The sequence below is a fragment of the Rhincodon typus genome, chromosome 16 (genome assembly GCF_021869965.1).
Source record: "Rhincodon typus isolate 14 chromosome 16, sRhiTyp1.1, whole genome shotgun sequence".
In the NCBI taxonomy this organism is placed as follows: Eukaryota; Metazoa; Chordata; class Chondrichthyes; order Orectolobiformes; family Rhincodontidae; genus Rhincodon; species Rhincodon typus.
The window spans coordinates 59,859,413-59,878,998 of NC_063347.1; the positions used below are offsets into that span (position 1 = coordinate 59,859,413).

The following is a 19,586-nucleotide window of genomic DNA, read 5'->3' on the forward strand; positions in this document are numbered from 1 at the left end:
CCTCTTCGACCTGTTTGTTTCCTCTCCACCTATCCTCTCCTCTATCCCTCTTCTATCCGCCTCCCACTGTCTCCCTATTTATTTCAGAACCCCCTTCCCCTCCCCCATTTCTGATGAAGGGTCTAGGCCCGAAACGTCAGCCTTTCTGCTCCTATGATGCTGCTTGGCCTGCTGTGTTCATTCAGCCCTGCACCTTGTTGTCTCGGATTCTCCAGCATCTGCAGTTCCTACTATCTTTGGTCTCCCTTCACCCGTGTTCACTGATCCTCCAGTAACCATTTCAAATTTTCTCACTCATCCGTGGCCTTGACTCTCCTCATCTCTGAAAAAGTATTTCAGCCCTTTCAACCTTAAGGCATAGGAGCAGAAGTTGGCCAATCAGCCCATCAAGTCTGTTCCACCTTCAGTGAGATCATGGCTGGTTCGATAATCCTCCACTCCATTTTCCTGCCTTTTCTTCACAGCCCTTACCAGTTTAAAAACTGGTTCCCTTACCAGTTAAAAATCAGTCTTGAATATACTTAATGACCAAGTTGACAGCCCTCTGCAGTAAAGAATTCCACACATTCACTACCAACTGAAAGAAGAAATTCCTCTCCTCATTTCTGTCTTAAATTTGTGACCTCTTCTTCTGAGATTATGTCTTCTGGTCTTAGACCTCTCCCTCAAAGGGAAACAACATTTCTCATCTACCCTGTTAAGTCCCCTAAAAATCTTGTATATTTCAATAAGGTTGCCTTACGTTCATTTAATTTACAACAAGTACAGGCCTAACCTACTCAATCTGTCCTCATTAGACAGTCCCTCCATACCTGGAACAGCCTAGTGAACATTCTCTGGACTGCCTCCAATGCCAGTATACCTCTTCTTAGATAAGGGGTCCAAACTTTTTCCACAATATTCCAGCTGTGTTTTGACTAGTGCTACGTATAGTTTTCACAAAATCTCCCTACTTTTATACTTCATTCCCTTTGAAATAAAGGCCAACAATTCCATTTGCCTTCCCTATTAGCTACTGAACTTGGATGCTGGCTTTTTGTGATTCATGGATGAGGACACCCTAATCCCTCTACTCCATAGCTTTCTGCAGTCTTTCTCCATTTAAATAATATTCATCTCTTGTATTCCTCTTGCCAAAGAGAAAGACCTCATATTTTCTCACATTATATTTGATCTGTTAAGTTTTACCCACTCACTTAACTTGTCTGTACCCCTCTGCAGCCTTTTTGTATCATCCTCAGCAGTTGCCTTCCAACCAATTTATGTGTCATCTGCAAACTCTGACATTTCAGTGATCCTTCAATTCTGGCATTTTGAACAAGACTAATTTCAATGGTTTCAATCTCTTTCCCTTTATGGTGATCCTTAAAATCTGCCTGTAACCAGGGTTTTATGGTCACCTGTCGTAATCGCTCTTCAGGTGGCTCTGTATTGTTTTGTTTTGTTGGTCCTTTGAAGTAAAGATGGCCCTGTTCATCTTCAGGGGTGTTTGATGGGGTTTCACCAGGTATGTCGGAGTCTGCTGAGACCGATCAGAGCCCACAAGGAGAGGACACAGCCGATGACTGAGTTTGGGATGAGTTATTGGCTCAGGATTTCCTGGCCCTGTTTCTTTTTTCCCATCTGACACTTTTGAGTGCCCTTGTTGTGTTCCTTTGACTGTGCACCACAGACTCAAACTCTTCAAAAACAATTCACGTTGGCAAGTGAATGTCACAGAATCCGATCACGAGTAGTCCACCTGAGTGGTGACTGAGCCAACATGGGGTGGATCCTCGACATGCCAGCTCACATGAATCCAGTGTAATAATGAAGTGCCTCAGAACTTTTTGTATATTAAAGAATCTATATGAATGCAAAGTTGCTGTTAATTAATTGCCTGAAGACTGAACTGGACACCCAACATGATGGTTGCAATAATCATTATGCAGACTGGGCTGAGGAGCTAGCCATGGGACAAGTTATATGGCATCACTAGCGACCACTAGCCATGTGTTACTTGAAAGAAACTAATATTAAAAGGCACATTTAAAACTAGAGGACTGATAATGTTCTGGATTAACAGACCTTTACATCCTTCATCTGAATCTAGTTCCAATTACAAAGTCACAAAGTATTTACAGCACAGAAACAAACTACTCATTCCAACAAGTCCATGTCAGTGTTTTTGCTCCACATGAGCTTCCCAACTACTTACTTTCACTCTAATGGCATATCCTTCTCTTCCCTTCTCCCTTATTTAATTTCCTTTTAAATAGACCTATGCTATTTATCTCAATTGATCCGTCTGTTCCACATTCTGAAGGCCCTTCTGGGTGAAGAAGTTTCTCTGAAATTCCCAGATTGTGATTTATTAATGGCGGTCTTTATTTGTGCTCCCTAGATCTGGCCTTGCCAACAAATGGAAATGTCTTCCCTACCAAACCCTTTTCTAATCTTAAAGCTCATGTACTAGATTTGATGGGATGGGATGAAATTATCCTTTGTCTCACACCATTAGAGTTCAGCATAAAATAGTTGGGCAGTTTCAAACTAGTTCCTGTTGCATGAAGCCACAGTAGAAAAGAAATCATCATTTAGCAGTTTCAGTCTCGAGCTTTTTATACAGTAAATACTGAATTGGGTTCATCCAGAGACGCTTCTTTTGCTTGGACTGGACCCACCTGGTTACGTCGTGGGGGTGGATTTGGCAAGATCAGCAAGCCATGAGCTTCCTTGATGTAAAATCATGGGCATAGTGACCATAAGCCTCACTGCATTCCATGTAGCTGAGAGAGCACCCCACTGCAGACATCCAAATACCAGTGAGCCAATCCCATTGTGCATTGCTTTCCCAGTAAGCTCTCTTCCCATTAGGGGCACTGGATGGAAATCCCAACTTCAAGGAAGGACTCAATGTCTCAGACACCAAGTGGGTTTGAGTTTTTTTATACAAAAGGCTGTGATACTTTGTCATAGAGTTACCAAGATGGAGCATTATTGTCCGGAAATAAGAGACTGTCATATGTCCTACATTCCAATAGCAAGTACACTTTGAACGATCTTTATTTCCTGGAAAACACTTTGAGATGTCCAATTGTTAAGAAAAGTGCTATGTAAATGCAATATTTCCTCTTCTTTAATATGTCGTCACGTAGCTCAGAATCAAATTTGCCACAATCGTGCTGGTTTGTATTTGTTTTGAATCATTATAGGTGCTTTATAAAGGCATGGTGCTATGATTGTTAATGTTGAGTTCAGTTATTGGAGTGACAAAACCTTGTCAAAATAGACTTGTATGCAACTTTGTATGTTTACGATATAGAAAAAGGAAGAGATAGTGCTGAGTATTGATTCTTCAGTTCGGTGTTAAAAGGGCTGGATAACAAATTGATTCCCAATTGGGGGGGGGGGGGGGAGTTCACCAGTCCTGAATGAAACATTCACTTAACAAATGCATCTTCCCAGGGCAGCATTTCCATCCAATGAGGCTGTTGGGTCAGTGGCACTTAGGGATATATAAAAAAATTTTTAAAGTCTAACCAGATCAGAGAGTTGTTTTCTCATTAGAGAGAAACAACTGGCAGTGGCTTAACCTGAGGGTCACCACGCCTCAGATAAGGCGAGAGGTTGAGAAGGAGAGTGGTAACCTCAGCTAGTGTGGAAATTGAACCCAAGCTGTTGGCATCACTCTGCAGAACAAACCAGCCATCTGAGCTAACCGATCTCCCCGTCATTGGGAATAATAGTGACTGGCCACTCACCACAAACACAGGAACAATATAGACTGGAAGAGATCTACTGTATCATGCAAAATGAACACTCGGCACACCATCTGAAAAAAATCTCCTGGGGGAAGCAAGAAATCAGGGTCTGCAGCTGGTTCTATTGAGGATTGAAACCTGATGGAGCTCAAAGAGTATGCCTGAGTTTGAAGTAGTGGGCACGCCCAGTTTACATCAGTTCAACTTGGGTGCAGTCTCTGCCTTAAGTAGCCAAATCTCTTGCTTAGAATGGGTTTGCAAAACAATAACAAAACCCACTCATCTGTCAGATTGTAGCCCTGGAAACTATGTGGCAGGAAGTCAAAAACCCATCCATGCATGCTCAAAAATAATTTTGGTTCTTTGTTTCCTTTCTTTTTACTGGCTTAAAGCAGTCAGACAGAAGCTTCAGTTTCAGGTGCTCAATGAAAAAAAACCTGTGTGTGGAATGAAAAAAACAGATCACCAGAACTCCTGCCTTTCCTCTCACAAGCCCTCAATAGCAGTTAAGAGACAGCCACATTACTGTGGGTCTGGAGTCATACATTGGCTGCGCCAAGTAAGGACAGCAGATCGCTTCATTGTTACTATGTTTGCAATTCCAGCATTATTAACTACTATGGTGGGATCTGAAACTATATCACCAGCGAATTAGCCTGGGTTTCTGGATTACTAGGCTTATAACATTACCATTATGTCACGCTATTCCTCCTCATAGAATCCCCAGTGTGGTAACAGGCCATTCAGCCCTACAAGTCCACACCAACTCTCCGAACAGCATCCCAGCTAGAATCACCCTCCTACCCTATCCCTGTAACCCTGGATTTCCCTTGGCTAATCCATCTAACTTGTACATCCCTGGACACTCTGGGCAATTTAGTATGGCCAATCCACCTAATCTGCACATCTTTAGATGGTGGGAGGAAACCGGAGCACCCGGAGTAAACCCATGCAGACACAGGGGGAATGTGCAAACTCCACACAGACAGTCGCCCAAGGCTTGAATTGAACCCTGGTCCCTGGTGCTGTAAGGCAATAGTGCTAACCACCATGCCGCTCCACTCCTGATGGATACAGCTCCAACATTTAAGGAGCTTGTCATCAACCAGGACAAAGCAGCCTGCTAGGTTAACATCTCATCCACCATCTTCATTCCCTTTGCCTCTCTGCATGGGATCATCAAATATAGCCAAAAGACAATCCCCAATGTTAACAACTGCCACACAAGATGCAAACAAGCCAGGAGGTTAAAATATCCTCAGCTTTGGAATTGTGTTGCTCCCACATCCAGTGTCATTTTAGCGAGCATCAGAGCCTCACTGTGAGATTCTCTCACCAGGCAGGCAAGGACCTCATTCAGGTTTAAAGGTCACGCTGTGATGACCTCATTCAGATCCTGTGACTATACGCTTGCTGTGCAGGATATGGGTTACCCTTGTTAGTGTGCACAGTTCATCTTTATTCAATAGGGTAAGGGGTTAAGACTCATGTACAATTCATGCCTTATTGATTGTAGTGGAATTTGAATCCTAGTAAAATGTCCAGTCCTCAGAGTGTTGAATGGAGCAGGGACAGGCTCACTGTCTGAAATCAGGGCCTCTGAGAAACAGTTGCAGCTGAAACCGGCAATGATACAGCTGAGGCTTGTCCCAGCTATTAAGCAATGTGAATATGATGGGCTGAATGACATGACTCATTGCACAGTTGAGATATTAGTAAACTATGGCCTGGACACCAATGAACACTTAACATTAAATCATTACTCTATTGTCTTTGTGTCTTGCGTAATTTGCCTAGTGCTAGTTTTTCTATTAGGCTGTACATTCACCTTTCTCTTTCCATCCACACCTCCACTCATCTTCATACTCCAAACTTTGAGTTACCAGACAGATTCACAATTCTTACCACATTTGTGTCTTGTTCCAGTGTGTTTTCCGTGACATCTGATCTCTTGGTCTTTGGCCGGTTACAGTCCAACTGAATCAGGGGTCGGCAGCGGTAGTGACAACGGAATTTACAATCTGTCACAAAAGCAAAGTGGAAGAGACTCAGGGTTATTTTCCTGCCCAGGCACGAATCCAGAACAGGGGCTGATTATTTAATCAACTCATTTATCTTGAATATCTCAGTAATTCGGTGGGAAATTGGCCCTTCTGTCTCCATTGCATGTCCACGGCCATTGGACTCTATTGTCGATACTTCATCACATGATTACTTGCCTCCATTTGCCCTGACCTTATCATCCCACCATTGGCTGACCGATAATCATTTGGTCAATGATGGCTGCTTCAATACCCACAATCCTCTGCAATCTGAAAATGGCTCTATCCTTGGTCTGAATGCAGCAAGGTGTCTGGTTCATACTGTGCCTGGTGGAGAGAGTGGTATCATGGTAACATTACTAGACTAGCTGTCCAGCAGCCCAAACTAATGCTCTGGAGGAAATTAGATCAAACCCTATTTCAGCATCTGATGGAATTTAAGTTTAAATAATGAAATCTAGAATTGAAAGCTAGTCATGGTGAGCATAACAGATATCATCAGAGGAAGGGTCACTGGACCCAAAACGTTAACTGTTTTTTCCTTCACAACTGCTGCCAGACCTGCTGAGCTTTTCCAGCAACTTTGTTTTTGTTCCTGATTAGTTCAACACAACTGTTTCATTATTGTCCGTTAGCGAAGGAAGGTTGCCATCCTTAACTAGTTTGGCCAATTCCAAATCCAGAATAATGTGGTTAACTTTTAACTATGCTCTGAAGTGGCCTAGCAAGTTACTCAGCTAAGGATGAGCAATAAACATTATCCTTGCCAATGACACTCACATCTCATTAAAGAATTTTTAAAATAAAATTATTGTGTATTGTGGCCCTGTTTGCTTTAAATCAGCACAGTAAGACGAAAGAACATGACCCTGTGACTTTTGCCCCAGCAACTCTCAGGAGTAACCGAAAGACTGCAGGTAAACCCAGCAACGTTGGCAGCTCCAATAGTGACCAGAAGTTTATAGGCTGAAGACTCAGTGCAGACCTTGTGTACACAACCCCGACTGATACACTGCATTGAACTTAAAAATACTCCTCAGCACTAAACCAGGAAGAACACTGAATTCCCTGTATTGCTGGCCAGCAGTTCTTCCTCAAACCCTGACCATCAAAACAGATTAAATGGTTACAACTTACTTTTTGTGTGGTCTGGTTGTCACATTTCCTATTGAACAATCTTAGTAAAATCTGAAATATAGGAATTGGATGAGGAGGTTTTTACGATGTCCTACCCATAATGTGGGCCCTTTCCTCTCAAATAATTCTGCCTCTACTCTTTTTGATGGTCTATTCTCTGCTTAATTCCCATCAACAGTGGGTTTCCTAGAGCTGCGTCCTCTCATACCTTTTTTTCCTTCAATAAATTATCTCCATTATCTAACAACATCCAGCTGCCAATTCACATCTTCGCTTTATCCTGGGCCTATGTTCATTTTGTCACATTCTTGGCATCACTGCTACCAAGGAATTTTTAAGAAGAGCAGTCATTTCTATTGTGTCACACTTTCCTTCTCCTTCAATCCCAGGTTATAAAAGCACCTAAACAGGCCATTCAGAATCTTAGGTTTTTTCTCGTATTCACTTTGATCATGGCTGACCTACGGCTCAACACCATTTTTTACCTTGGGTTCACCATCATTCTGTGGAATCTCTATTGAACCTCTTGGCATTTTTGTTGTGCCTCCTGTCCATTTCTATTGCACATTGTCTCAATGAATCAAATGCTCTCACATTCGTTACCGTTAAAATTCAATTGCAAAAAATTAAACTCTTTCTCATTTGCTCTCAGTGCAATATTTAAACATCGAAGGTGATCCAAAATGTTTTCCAATCTTAATCCAATGAGTGACCAAATATCACTAACTACCTCGAAAGACACTTATTTTCACGAGAATAATTAAAGATGTTGGAGCCTATTCAGCCCATTCAGAGACCCCTGCATTTATCAAGGCATTTATTTTTTGGTTTAGTTTAGATGTGAATATCTACTGTTATTTAGGAAATGATGGTAGTAGAAAGCTTTGCCAACCACCTTTAGTTTACTGAATTCCTCATTCAACCAGAACATTCCTGGTGAGCTACAGCTTTATCTGGACTCAGCAGTATTTTGCTCTGGTGCCCTCAATCCTCACCACAACTAAAGTGTCTCTCCTTCTATTTTTTGAGAGCTGCATAGTTTACAAGAAATAAGTTAAAGGCTAAACATTTCGTGGGCAACAGAATCTGGACAGAGTCCCACTCTTATCCATGTCTGCAAGGGAATTCGGAGATTTGGCTAAGACGGTTGTCTTATTATAGAGAGGCACAAGTGAAAAAAAATCTAGAGACTCGCTGGTTTCCTGCTAAAGGTTCAATTCAAAGATTTTTGTGGTTCAAGGCTCAAAAACCAAACACAGAAACTGAAAATAAAAACTAAATACTGTGGACACTGGAAATCTGAACAGACAATTGCTGGAAATGGTGAGCAGGTCTGATAGACTCGGAGGAGAGAGAAACAGAGTTAATGTTTTGAGACAATGACTTTTCATCAGAAATGGATCACTGACCAGAAACTCTGCTTCTCCCTCAAAAAAAAATTGAAATACCTGCTGAAATTCTGACACCACGTGGTATAATATGGAATTGTTGCACCCAGACATGTGAATATGGAAGAGCCCAGCTTTGATACCAGGGAAATACTGTGCATCTATCACTTTTATACTTACTGATCTCCAAAGATAAAGGTAAAGTCGCCATAGTCTTACCAGGCCATAGGTGGTCACTACACCACAGGGTGACCGGAGGGTCACTACCCCACAAGTGAGGGGAGAGGTTGAGAAGGAGAATCCTTCATAGTAACCTCAGCCAATGCAAGAATTGAACCCAAGCTGTTCACATCACTTTGTATTGCAAGCCAGCTGGCCATCAACTGAGTTAACCAAACTCCATTGCTAACCTATATTGACTCCCAGTCCCTCAACCTCTTGAATTTAAAATTCTCCTCCCGTTAAATTGCTGTAATAGTTTCATAGTAGTCAGAGACTAAAAATAATGGGTTGTCCATTTAGGAAAGAGATGAGTGAACATTTTTTTCTGACTGTTGTGAATCTTAGGAATTCGCTTCTCCAAAAGGCAGTTGCTGTGGAATCTTTAAATAATTTAAAGGCAGAGATAGATGGATTGTTGATTCTTAAGGAAATGAAAGATTATCAGGGAGGTGTAGGAAAATAGAGTTGAATTCGGATTAACTCAGTTAAATTCAGATCAGTTATGATCTTAATGAATTGTGGAGAAGACCTGAAGGGCTGAATGGCCAATCCTTATTTGTACGATTGTAAGGGTCTGGCTGCCTCTAGCTCTATAATCTCCCTTGGTCCTTCAACAATCTGAAAACTCTTTGCTCCTTTAATTCTAACCTTTTATGGTTCCTCTGCTGCCTTAGCCTGCCACTGTCAGGCATGAGTTCATCTCCTTAGGTCCCAAGCTCTGGAATCCCTTACCTAAACCTCTCTCCCTATCTCTACCACCTCCTTTGTGATGCTTCTTAAAGTCCCTAACCTTTCTGATCAAACTTCTTCCCTTTCAGATAGCTCCTCAAAACAATGATATTACTCTACTCTCTCTTTTTGTGGCTATTCCTAACATGGAGATCTGCTGTCATGGTACAGCACATTTGTCAGTCTTGTGTTATTCCTTCATATCCACAGTTGTTCGTCAGTAACTGCACTGTGACATTGGCCATTCAACCACCCCCAGGTTGACCTCTCTCTCTGCTATCCTTTGGCTTATTCTCTAGAAGAAATCTCTGCAGCTTTTTACCTCTGTTAAAACTGCTACTGGTTTCTTTTCTGGATGTCACTTAGTATTCTTTTTGCTCTTGCAATTTCAAGTATCTCTGAAATTTGTCTTATGGTCTAGAAATGGATCCTTAAACAGCTTCTTAGCACACCCACATTTCAAAAGCATTTACTTCATTACACAGATTTTTATTTGTCCAGGTTTATGAGGCAACAGAAAATGATTGGAAAATAACAGTTCATTCCTTGTTACAAGGTCTAGTTTTCTCATCAAAATTATATCTTTGATCTTCACAAAGTTACTTCTGGCTATCCCTATCCTTCTAATTTTTTCCATTACATCTGCATCTTCTGTTGAATCTTCTGTTATCATTTGTCCTAAATAGACAAATTTAATAATATGTTCCTCTGGACACCGCCCACTTCCATAATCAGTCTAGTTTTTTCTAATGTAGTCCTTCCAACTACCCCATTTCTGTCTTTTTGTATTCATATCTGATCCATAATTTAAACTTCTAGATGTTATTTGATCTATGTTATTTTGCAGGGCCTCTCTTGTAATACCATATTGTCATTGCCCAAGTTTGTTACATTCTTGCATGCTAGAAGGATACCTAATTCACTGAATATTTGTTGTATCCAGATTGAATGATTCTGGTGACGAAATTCAGTTTTGTCTTACTCCTGTCTTCACTTGAAATATATTGGAGTCTCCAACTTCTAACCTGATGCTCTTGATTTGGTTGCCATAGGGGTTCTGAATAAATTTCACATCTACTGTGTCGACGTCACATTTCAGTAGCAGTATTATTTAACAATAACTTAACAATCAATCTCAATCAATTGATCTGCAACAGAGGTGAGGAAACACCCAGTGCTGGACAGCTTCAGAAATCAGAGGTCCAAAGGCACTTGTTCATCCCAAACATGCCAAGTGAAAGCATCATCACCTCCAGACGAGAGATTAAAAGTCTCAAGGCAAAACACAACCCATCTCACTTCTGATTTCAATGATGGCTGGAAGCAACCTTGGCATTGTAATAACGTTATGTGACCTGAATTCTTCTCCATTTTAGATTTAATCTTGCATGACTAGGCTGAGGATACCCAGCGGGCAAGAGAGTCAAGCATTGCCGTATCTAGCAGGCAGATGCTTTGGCAGTACTGTATATGAGCCAAGAGGAGGAGTAAAACATCCCCATCCGCACAACACCAGGCTCCTAAGCTTCTGTGAAGTACTCGCCCAGTGGGCTGAAATCTCCCACCTCTCTCTCTCTCTCACACGCACAACAAAGACACAAACACACACATACACCAAAGGAACTGCCATTTCTGATCTCTCCCTTCACCTCCAGTCTCTCACTTTAGTCTATAACACCCTTCATTGACCAGCCCATTGACTTTTCCAATCCCTCCCTGCAAAAATATCCATGCTGTCACCTCTCAGATTACATTAATGTATTAGGGGTAGTAGAACTAGCATGATCATATGAAGGTGCCTTCAATGTGAGTTGACATTGTGACCTCCAGTGGTTGGAGATGAAGCTCTGTTTACATGTTTCATATATCATCGTCCTGTAGAGAGACTGGAAATGAAGACTTGCTGTGCTCACTCCTTCAGTATCACATGTGGAGCCATTCAGGGGAGGCTCCAAGCAAAGCCAGAGGAAGATGAGGCCACGCAGGTTTGTGATGAGACTGGCGAAGGCTACTACTCAGTTTAGATCCGGACAGCACATTTTCCCAAGGTGGGGAGCTTTGGAAAATGATAAACAATACAGAAAACAAAAAGTACAGATTTCACTTCCAGGATGAAAGTGAATCTTCTGACTTTGAAACTCAGGCATGTATGAGCAGAAGTATTTGACCAAGGTAACAATAAGACCCCATTGTCATGGGATTGTCCCTTCATGGAGGTACTGTACCTCCATGCTAACACAGTTCCTGGGAGAGATGCTGATTAAAAAAAAAAACTCACCATTGAAAATGTTAACTTTTAATATGTCCAATACATAAACAAAGTACAGTGTAGAGCATTTGGTATAAATCACCATGGAGAACAGTATCTGCTAAATGTCTAAACAATAATGTTTAAAAAGGGTTAGAATTATCTAGAACCTATCATTATCATTATTATTGGCTTTGAAATACATGGCATTGCACCATTGCAGATGCCCAAGGCTATGACACCCAATGAATAGCGTATGATCTGGAACACAAGCAAGATTTGAGATTCAGTATAAAATGAAAATAATGTTGCCAAAGTGTAACTATTGCTTTGCTGACCAGCTACCAAAGGATTTTCCACATTTACAACCAACTGGAAGAGAAACACTTCAGACACCAGTCACCAGGCAGGTTTTTCTGACTGGGCAGGAACAAGAAATTTGCAATCCAACCCAGAGGTGCCAGAAAATGTAAAACAGCTCATACAAGTCATCCCCATTTCTATTCACAATGCATTTCACAAACCAGAGTTAATGCACACTAGGTCATATAGACAGTATGTCAGAGACACTGTTATTTCTGCATCAAGGTTTTGTATGGTTTTTAAATCCACTTCAATACTGCAATGTCACATCCATGGTAACAACGTACACATTCACTGGGCATCCCTGGCATGTATTTGTAAACATTCTCATAGGCTGCTAAAACATTTTGTCTTACTCCTTCATGCAACCTAAATTTTCCATGCTTTTCTAAACTCTTCCTAGGTGTCCCCAGAATTAGTTAGGAAAGATGGCCTTCCAGTCAGTGTACCCACGCGTTTGAAAACAGTGCTATTTCAACAAGAAGGGAAGGATCCAAACAAGGAAGACTGCACTAGGCTGGCTCCACAGTGGTGAACTCTGGAAGATTAGATGGTTAGAGCACAAAGAGACCATTCAGCCCACAAGATCTACACTGGCTCTCAGCAACTGCAATTTAGTACAGCTGGAGTCTTGATAGCAGAGAATCTGCACAGGGAATGCTGGGGATGAGCTGCAATCTTTATAAAAAGGATGACTGTACACAGTGAGAAATATCTGCCGCACAATGAGGTATTCATAACCTCACCACCACTGTAATTTCATCTGACACGCACACACAAACATTTGCCTTCAGAGACAAAGGCTTCATTGGAATACATTTCATATCATGCGGTTGGGATGAGAGCCAGTCCCAGAATTCGGAATGCTATCTTCTCACTTGCAGAGGAAATGACATCCTTGAAATACAACAGCAGCAGCGTGGCCTCTCTCGTAGTCCTGGTGACTCACCGAGAGAATCTTTCTCACAGCAACTTCACTGCAAAGTACATCATAAAGGGCTTGGTCTCATCCACCAACCATTGCTCTTTCAAAGAGTTTGCTGCTCAACTTCTTCTTTCTCTTTCTCCTCCCCACAAGGCACTCTTACTGGAATTAAAAATCCTATGTCACTATTTTGAACAAAAACAGCCTCAGGTGCCCTGACCAATATTTATCCTTTAACCATCACTAATAAAGCAAATCTCATTGCTGTTTGTGGGACCTTGCTGTGTACACACTGGCTGCTAGGTTTCCTATATTACAGCAGTGCCCACAATGCAAAATAACTTTAGTCAAACACTTTTGAATATCCTGTGGTTGCAAAAGAAGCATTAATCAATGCTAGCTCCATTTCTTTTCTGACTGACTGCCAAAATCAGTTTGGAGAGTCGAAGACCACAGAGCTAATCCACTGAAACGAGCACTCACTGAAATAAAGTGTGCAAGATAGGAAGGAAGCATTGCACGCACTGACTTAATAAACCAGATCCACCCTGATCTGGCTTGTCCCTCCATATGACTGGCCAAGTGCAGCTCGCTCACTTGCTCTGTCATGTTAAACTGCGTGGTATTGAAGGCCACGCTAACCTGCCACATTCTCACTGAATACCTCACAGCACAATATATCCTGTCTGTCCACTCGCACCTGGTGGTCACTCACTCCATCATGGGACAGAGTGATGCTGTTCCACACACTCCTGCCCATTGCTATTCCCGTGCCATCTTACTGATTATATTCTTTCTCCATTCAATAAATTAACACTGTACATCTGCCACTCATCCTGCCTGTCAATGTTTGAGTGCCATCTGCCTCTGGGCCGCACCATTTTGCATCGTCTCTTGGTCCAATCCTCGTTCAGATTGGACACCTCTACATGCTACCTGCCTCTTGTTGCTGCAGCTAGTCCATCAGTTGCTGTGTGGCTTAAGTTCTAGAGACCAGTACTGCTTTGAAACATTCAAATCCATGGTAGCCAAGGCGTTTGCACTGAGCAATAAATGGAGTGGGTTTTCGGAACATTGGGTGGAGGGAGGTAGAAGAATAAATGTCTCCACTTAAGAACTGCATCCAAATGCTCAGTCTTTCTAGAGACAGTGATTATCACTATTCACTTCTATGGAAAAGATATCAAGGAGGTGGGAGAACAGCAATACACATGAACCAGAGGGAAGCAGCAGTTACATTGTATGGAACAGAAGCAGTGAACAGATTGTAGGCACTCAAATGGAGCATCCAGAAACATGAAATAGTACAATAGAGGAGAAGGCAACTCAGCCCATCAAGGCCATGGGAGATGGTGGCATGGGGATAATGTCACTTGATTAACAATGCAGATGGCCAGGCTGATGTTCTGGTTCAAATCCCACCACTGTATTTAAATTCAACTAATAAAAACATGGAATTTAAAGCCTATCTCAGTAACAGCAACTGTGAAACGATGAGCAATTGCTCTAAATGTCCATCAGATTTGTTAGTGCCCTTTAGGGATGGAAATCTGGTCTGCACGTGACTCCTCACCCATAGTAATGTGGTTGACTTTTAACAGTCCTCTGAAATAGTTCAAGGGCAACTAGATATGGACAACAAATGTTAGCTAGCCAGAAAGATCCACATTGCTCGAACAATAAAGAACACTATGCTAATCCACTTATGGCCAGAGTATGGTTTATCAGCCGCTGGGTTAATTGCCAGTCAAATACTCCAGATTCTAAGCAACTGCCAGTCATTCAGTGACTAACACTGGGCTACTGCCAGCTAACCATTCCAAGACACAGAACTAGTGGCAGCTATCCACTGCCAGTTGATGGACTACCAGCAGCTACTGACTGTGAGACACTGGACTGCTACCAAGTCAGTCTCTGTCAGACATGGAGTTAACACCCAGCTGCAGGATTTTTCATCGTTCATCATTTATTTCTTTAGCGTTTCACCATTTCCGTTTGATTTTAGGGATAAACTATCAAAACCTCAAATGTTTTACATGTGAAATAAGGGATTCCTGGAAGGTTACAATCTAACTGAGAGCTCATATAGTTGATATATAGAGTGACAGATGCTCTCAAATCCAGTGGTCTGCATAAAACTAATTTACAAAACCTGTCTAAACTAATAAAGCCATCTAATCCGTCATTATCCCTGCAGGCTTTGTTCAAGCTGTATATTGGACCGGACCTGAAGATAGAGGCATACAGTGGTCATGTGTATGCCTGATGAAAAGATGCTTCTAGTCACTTGGGGTCAGAACTCCCTGTTCCTGACAATGCCTCTGTTTAGCATCTTCTTCAGTACAAAGGACTATCAAACTAAATCTCTGAAATGAGACTCACACCCACAACTTTCTGACTCAGACAGAGCGCAACCACTCTCTGACATTGAAAGAAATGCAACAGCTGTGAGGTGCCTTGTTGAATTATTTTGATCCATCTGGTACAGGCATATCCCTCATACTCTGGTCAGGAGTGTAGCTTGTTATGTTTGACTAAGTCTATTCCTAATCTACAGCCAATAATCTTGGTTACTATTGGAACATAGGATACATGAAATACATGGGAACACCATGACCTGAAAGTTTCTGTCCAAGCCACTCACTGTCCTGACTTGGAAACATATTTCAATTCCTTCAGTGTCACTGGGTCAAGATCCTGGAATTCCCTTCTTAACAGCGTTGTGGGTGTACTTACACCAAATGGACTCTGGTGCTTCATGAAGGCAGCTCACCACCATCTTCTCAAGAGCAGCTAGGGACATGCAACAAATGCTGGCCCAATCTGCAACGCCCACTGCCCATGAGTGAATAAAAAAGCTATAAATGAAATTTATTTCATTCAATTTCAAAACTGATGGGTGACAGGAATCTTCCACATCAGTGTGGCAGATGGATTGATTACAGGATGTTTCCAGCAGGCAGGAGTTCTGCTGGCTGCCAACATTTATCTGTGATTCCCCCACCTCGTGGGTCAAGAGCCTGGGTTTTTGGAATGAAGCCCACCTCTCCTGCCCCCTTCCAACATAACCATAGAGTCCACCTGTCGACTAGGGGTGCTCCCATTGTCTGCTACACTCCCAGACTTCAGGGGAGGGTCTGGTAGAGTGTACAGGAATCTGAGGACATGAGGTGTAGGAGTGTGATCCAGCTGTCTGTACAAATTACTGTGGACTCTTTAACAGTTGAATGTTTGCAGCCCCTCCCACCATAGCATTCTCCATTATCCTGGGCACCCGCAGCGCCCAGATAACAAGGGGGTCGTGAAATCCAAAGTGGAGGATCCCAGGACCGTGGAGAGGGAGTCTGGCTCCTCTTTTCACATGCAATCTCAGAAAACTGGTGGAGCTCCAGCAACAGATCCCTGCCCACATTTTGACAGAAGGAGGCTGTCACCCCAGCCCTCACCGGCCCCACTACCGAAGCCTGGGAAAATGACCCCAAACAATACTGAGATAACAAGGTGTAGAGCTGGATGAACACAGCAGGCCAAGCAGCATCATAGGAGCAGGAAGGCTGACGTTTCAGGCCTAGACCCTTCTTCAGAAATGGTTCTGAATTCCCATGTTTCTGAAGAAGGGTCTCGGCCCGAAACGTCAGTTTTCCTGCTCCTCTGATGCTGCTTGGCCTGCTGTGTTCATCCAGCTCTACACCTTGTTATCTCAGATTCTCCAGCATCTGTCGTTCCTCCTATCTCCCAAACAATACTGAGCTGGTTAACAAACTCAAAGCTCTCACGGAGTGTGAACACTGCCCTCCAGTGGAAATGCTAGTTAACCACAGGTAGTCACAGCATTTACACAGAGGGCAAGTCTTTCATTTCAATTAATTCACAGGATGTGAGCATCACGTGCAAAGCCAGATTTTCGGAGCTCATCTCACGAGTGTATCACTTTCTTCAACCGCTGCCATCCAGGAGTGAAGTTACATCCTTGGTGCTGCCAGAAAGGGAGGGTGCAAAGTGGGGGAGGTTCCAGGATTTTGACCCAATTGGTGATGAGCTGATAGAATGCCTAATCAGGACACTGTGATTTAGAAGGGAACCGGAGGCTGAGGCAACCTCGTAATTGGTTAAATTGCTCACTTTGAGATCCTAGCAGCCTAATTGCTGCAACCCAGTGTCAACTGAATAAAATTGCATGCACAGAGCTCTTGGAACTGTGAACTGATTGCCAAATGCACACAGTTGGTGATCACTGCAAGACACAAGATCCCTCTTTGCTTAGCAAGACTGAACTGTAATGCCCCTTTGAATTTCCATTATTTGGGATGACGAAGGAGTTTTCTGTTGAAGTGGTATAGACTGATTCATGACCATTGTATACCATCAGGATCCTAGCAACTGATGAAAGTCATAGAATCCCTACAGTGTGGATACAAACCATTCAGGCCATCGAGTCCACGCCAACCCTCCAAAGAGCATCCAACCCAGACCCAACCCCCTACCCTACAATCCTGCATTTCCTACGGCCAATCCACCTAACCTGCACATTGTTGTACTGTGAGAAGAAACTGGAGCACCCGGAGGAAACCCATGCAGACACAGGGAGAATGTGCAAACTCCACACAAACAGTCGCCAGAGGCTAGAGTCGAAACCGAGTCCCTGGTGATGTGAGGCAGCAGTGCTAACCACCGAGTCAACATGCTGACCCAAAATCTCTCATGCTTTCCAGAATTCTTTAATCAAAACACAGAGTAAAGTTTGTGAATCATGCTCATGTCTCTATTCCACCCCATCTACCCAATCTAAGCTGACCTCATCAATCCACCTAGCATCCACCTTCCATCTCGGCACCCCATATGCACTGACCTCCCTGACCAAGGTCTACCAGCAGATGTCCTTCTGATCCGTAAATCTGCTACATAAATACAAATGTATTTTTTTCTTTCTTTCCACCAGTTAGTTTTCTGTGTGAATACTAATAGTCACTACTGCTGCACTGCAATAATTCGAAGCTCACTGTGATCAGGGTTTTTTTAAAATTTGGGTCTGGGTAGCAGTGAAGAGACAGCAGAAAGCTCAGTGTATTTTTCTCGAATGACGTAGAATGGTATTAACATGGAGAGAATTCTGTGCTTTCTCTCTCAGCCACTACTGAGAGACAAAATTGGGTGTCACAGTAGGTCAGTGGTTAGCACTACTGCCTCACAGCACCAGGGATCTGGGTTCAATTCCACCCTCAGGCGACAGTCTCTGTGGAGTTTGCATACTGTCCCTGTATCTGCAAGAGTTTCCTCCAGGTGCTCCGGTTTCCTCCCACAATCCAAAGATGTGCAGGGTAGGTGGATTAGCCATGCTAAATTGCCCATAGTGTCCAGGGATGTGCAGACTAGGTGGGTTAGCCATGGGAAATGCTGAGTTACAGGGATCAGATAGGGGGTGGGTGTGGGTAGGATGCTCCTCGGAGCATTGGTGTGGATTCAATGGGCCGAATGGCCTGCTTCCACAGTGTAGGGATTCCATGATTAAAGCAGATATCTGCTCCTGACTGTAGCCTACTCCAATAAGTTGCTGCAGGTCTGTAGATACAGTGTGAAACAGCAATGATTGACAATCTAGCTAAATGTCCTTACCACGTGTCACCTGACCTGCACTAAAACTAAGAATGATCTACCTTCTCACTGCTCTCTCACGCACGACCGACATGGAAACGTTCCAGCCACATCTCTGAACCACACCTCGTACAGAAGCTGAGCAACTCATGTTGTGCTGGTATATGCGACCACATACCGAGAGGTAAAGAAACCACATGCCGTTGCAGGCTTTCGCAGTCACAAGCCTGGACTCCCTGCCTCTGGTTTCTCAGCTGAAGGAACATAAGTATGAACATTTAGAAACAGGCCATTCAACTTCTTGTGACTGCACCACCATTCAATAAGATCACGGCTGATCTGATTAATCTAAATTCCACCCACCCCTCACCATTTACTCCCTTGGTTATCAAGAATCTATCCAATGGTGCCTTAAAAATATCCAAGGATTCACTGCTTCCACACCTTTTCAGGAAGAAAATTCCAAAGACTGACAGTTCTCAGAGAATGAAATTCTCCTCTGCACTTCTTAAATGGGCAATTCTTTTGTTTTTAAATGATTCTTATATCAGGATTGTCCCATAAGAGGAACATCCTTAACATGTTGATTCTATCAAGCCCTCTCAGGATCTTAGGCATTTCAATCAAATCATCATTTACTCTTCCAAACTCTAGTGGATATAGCCTAGACTGTCCTGTCTTTCTTCATAGGGTAACCCACCCATTGTAGGTTTGAGTCTAGTAAACCTTCTCTGAACTGTTTCCAACACATTTATATTCTTCCTTAAATAAGGAGACCAATACTGTACACAGTATGACAGATATGGTCTCACTAATGCCCTGTGTAAGTGAACCATATCTTTTCCACTTCTGTATTCAATTTTTCTTGAGATAAATGATGACGTTCTATTAGCTTTTCTAATGACTTGCTGCACTTGCACTGTAATGTTTTGCAAATCATGCACCAGGATAGCCAGATCGCTCTGCACCTCAGAGCTCTGCAATCCCTCATCATTTAGATAATATGCTTCATCTTTTATTCCTCCTGCCAAAATAGATAATTTCTTATTTTACTATAGACATTTGCCAGATTTTAATCCACTCGTTTAACCTATCTGTATCCCTTTGTAAACTCCTTACGTTCTCTTCACAATATACTTTCCTACCTTTCTTTGTCTCATCAGCAAATTTGGCAATCATGCCATTGGACCGTCATCT

The 19,586-nt window shown here is 42.7% G+C and overlaps 1 protein-coding gene across 2 annotated transcripts in view; it reads right to left on the reverse strand.

Moving 5' to 3' along the window:
• Positions 1-19,586, reverse strand: part of rassf1 (Ras association domain family member 1) — a 77,536-nt gene that overhangs the window by 28,744 nt on the left and 29,206 nt on the right. For both annotated transcript variants that reach the window (XM_020525499.2, XM_020525491.2), the window contains exon 2: positions 5,649-5,764. In XM_020525499.2, the coding sequence (XP_020381088.1) occupies positions 5,649-5,764 (116 nt within the window). The remainder of the gene's footprint in view (positions 1-5,648; positions 5,765-19,586) is intronic.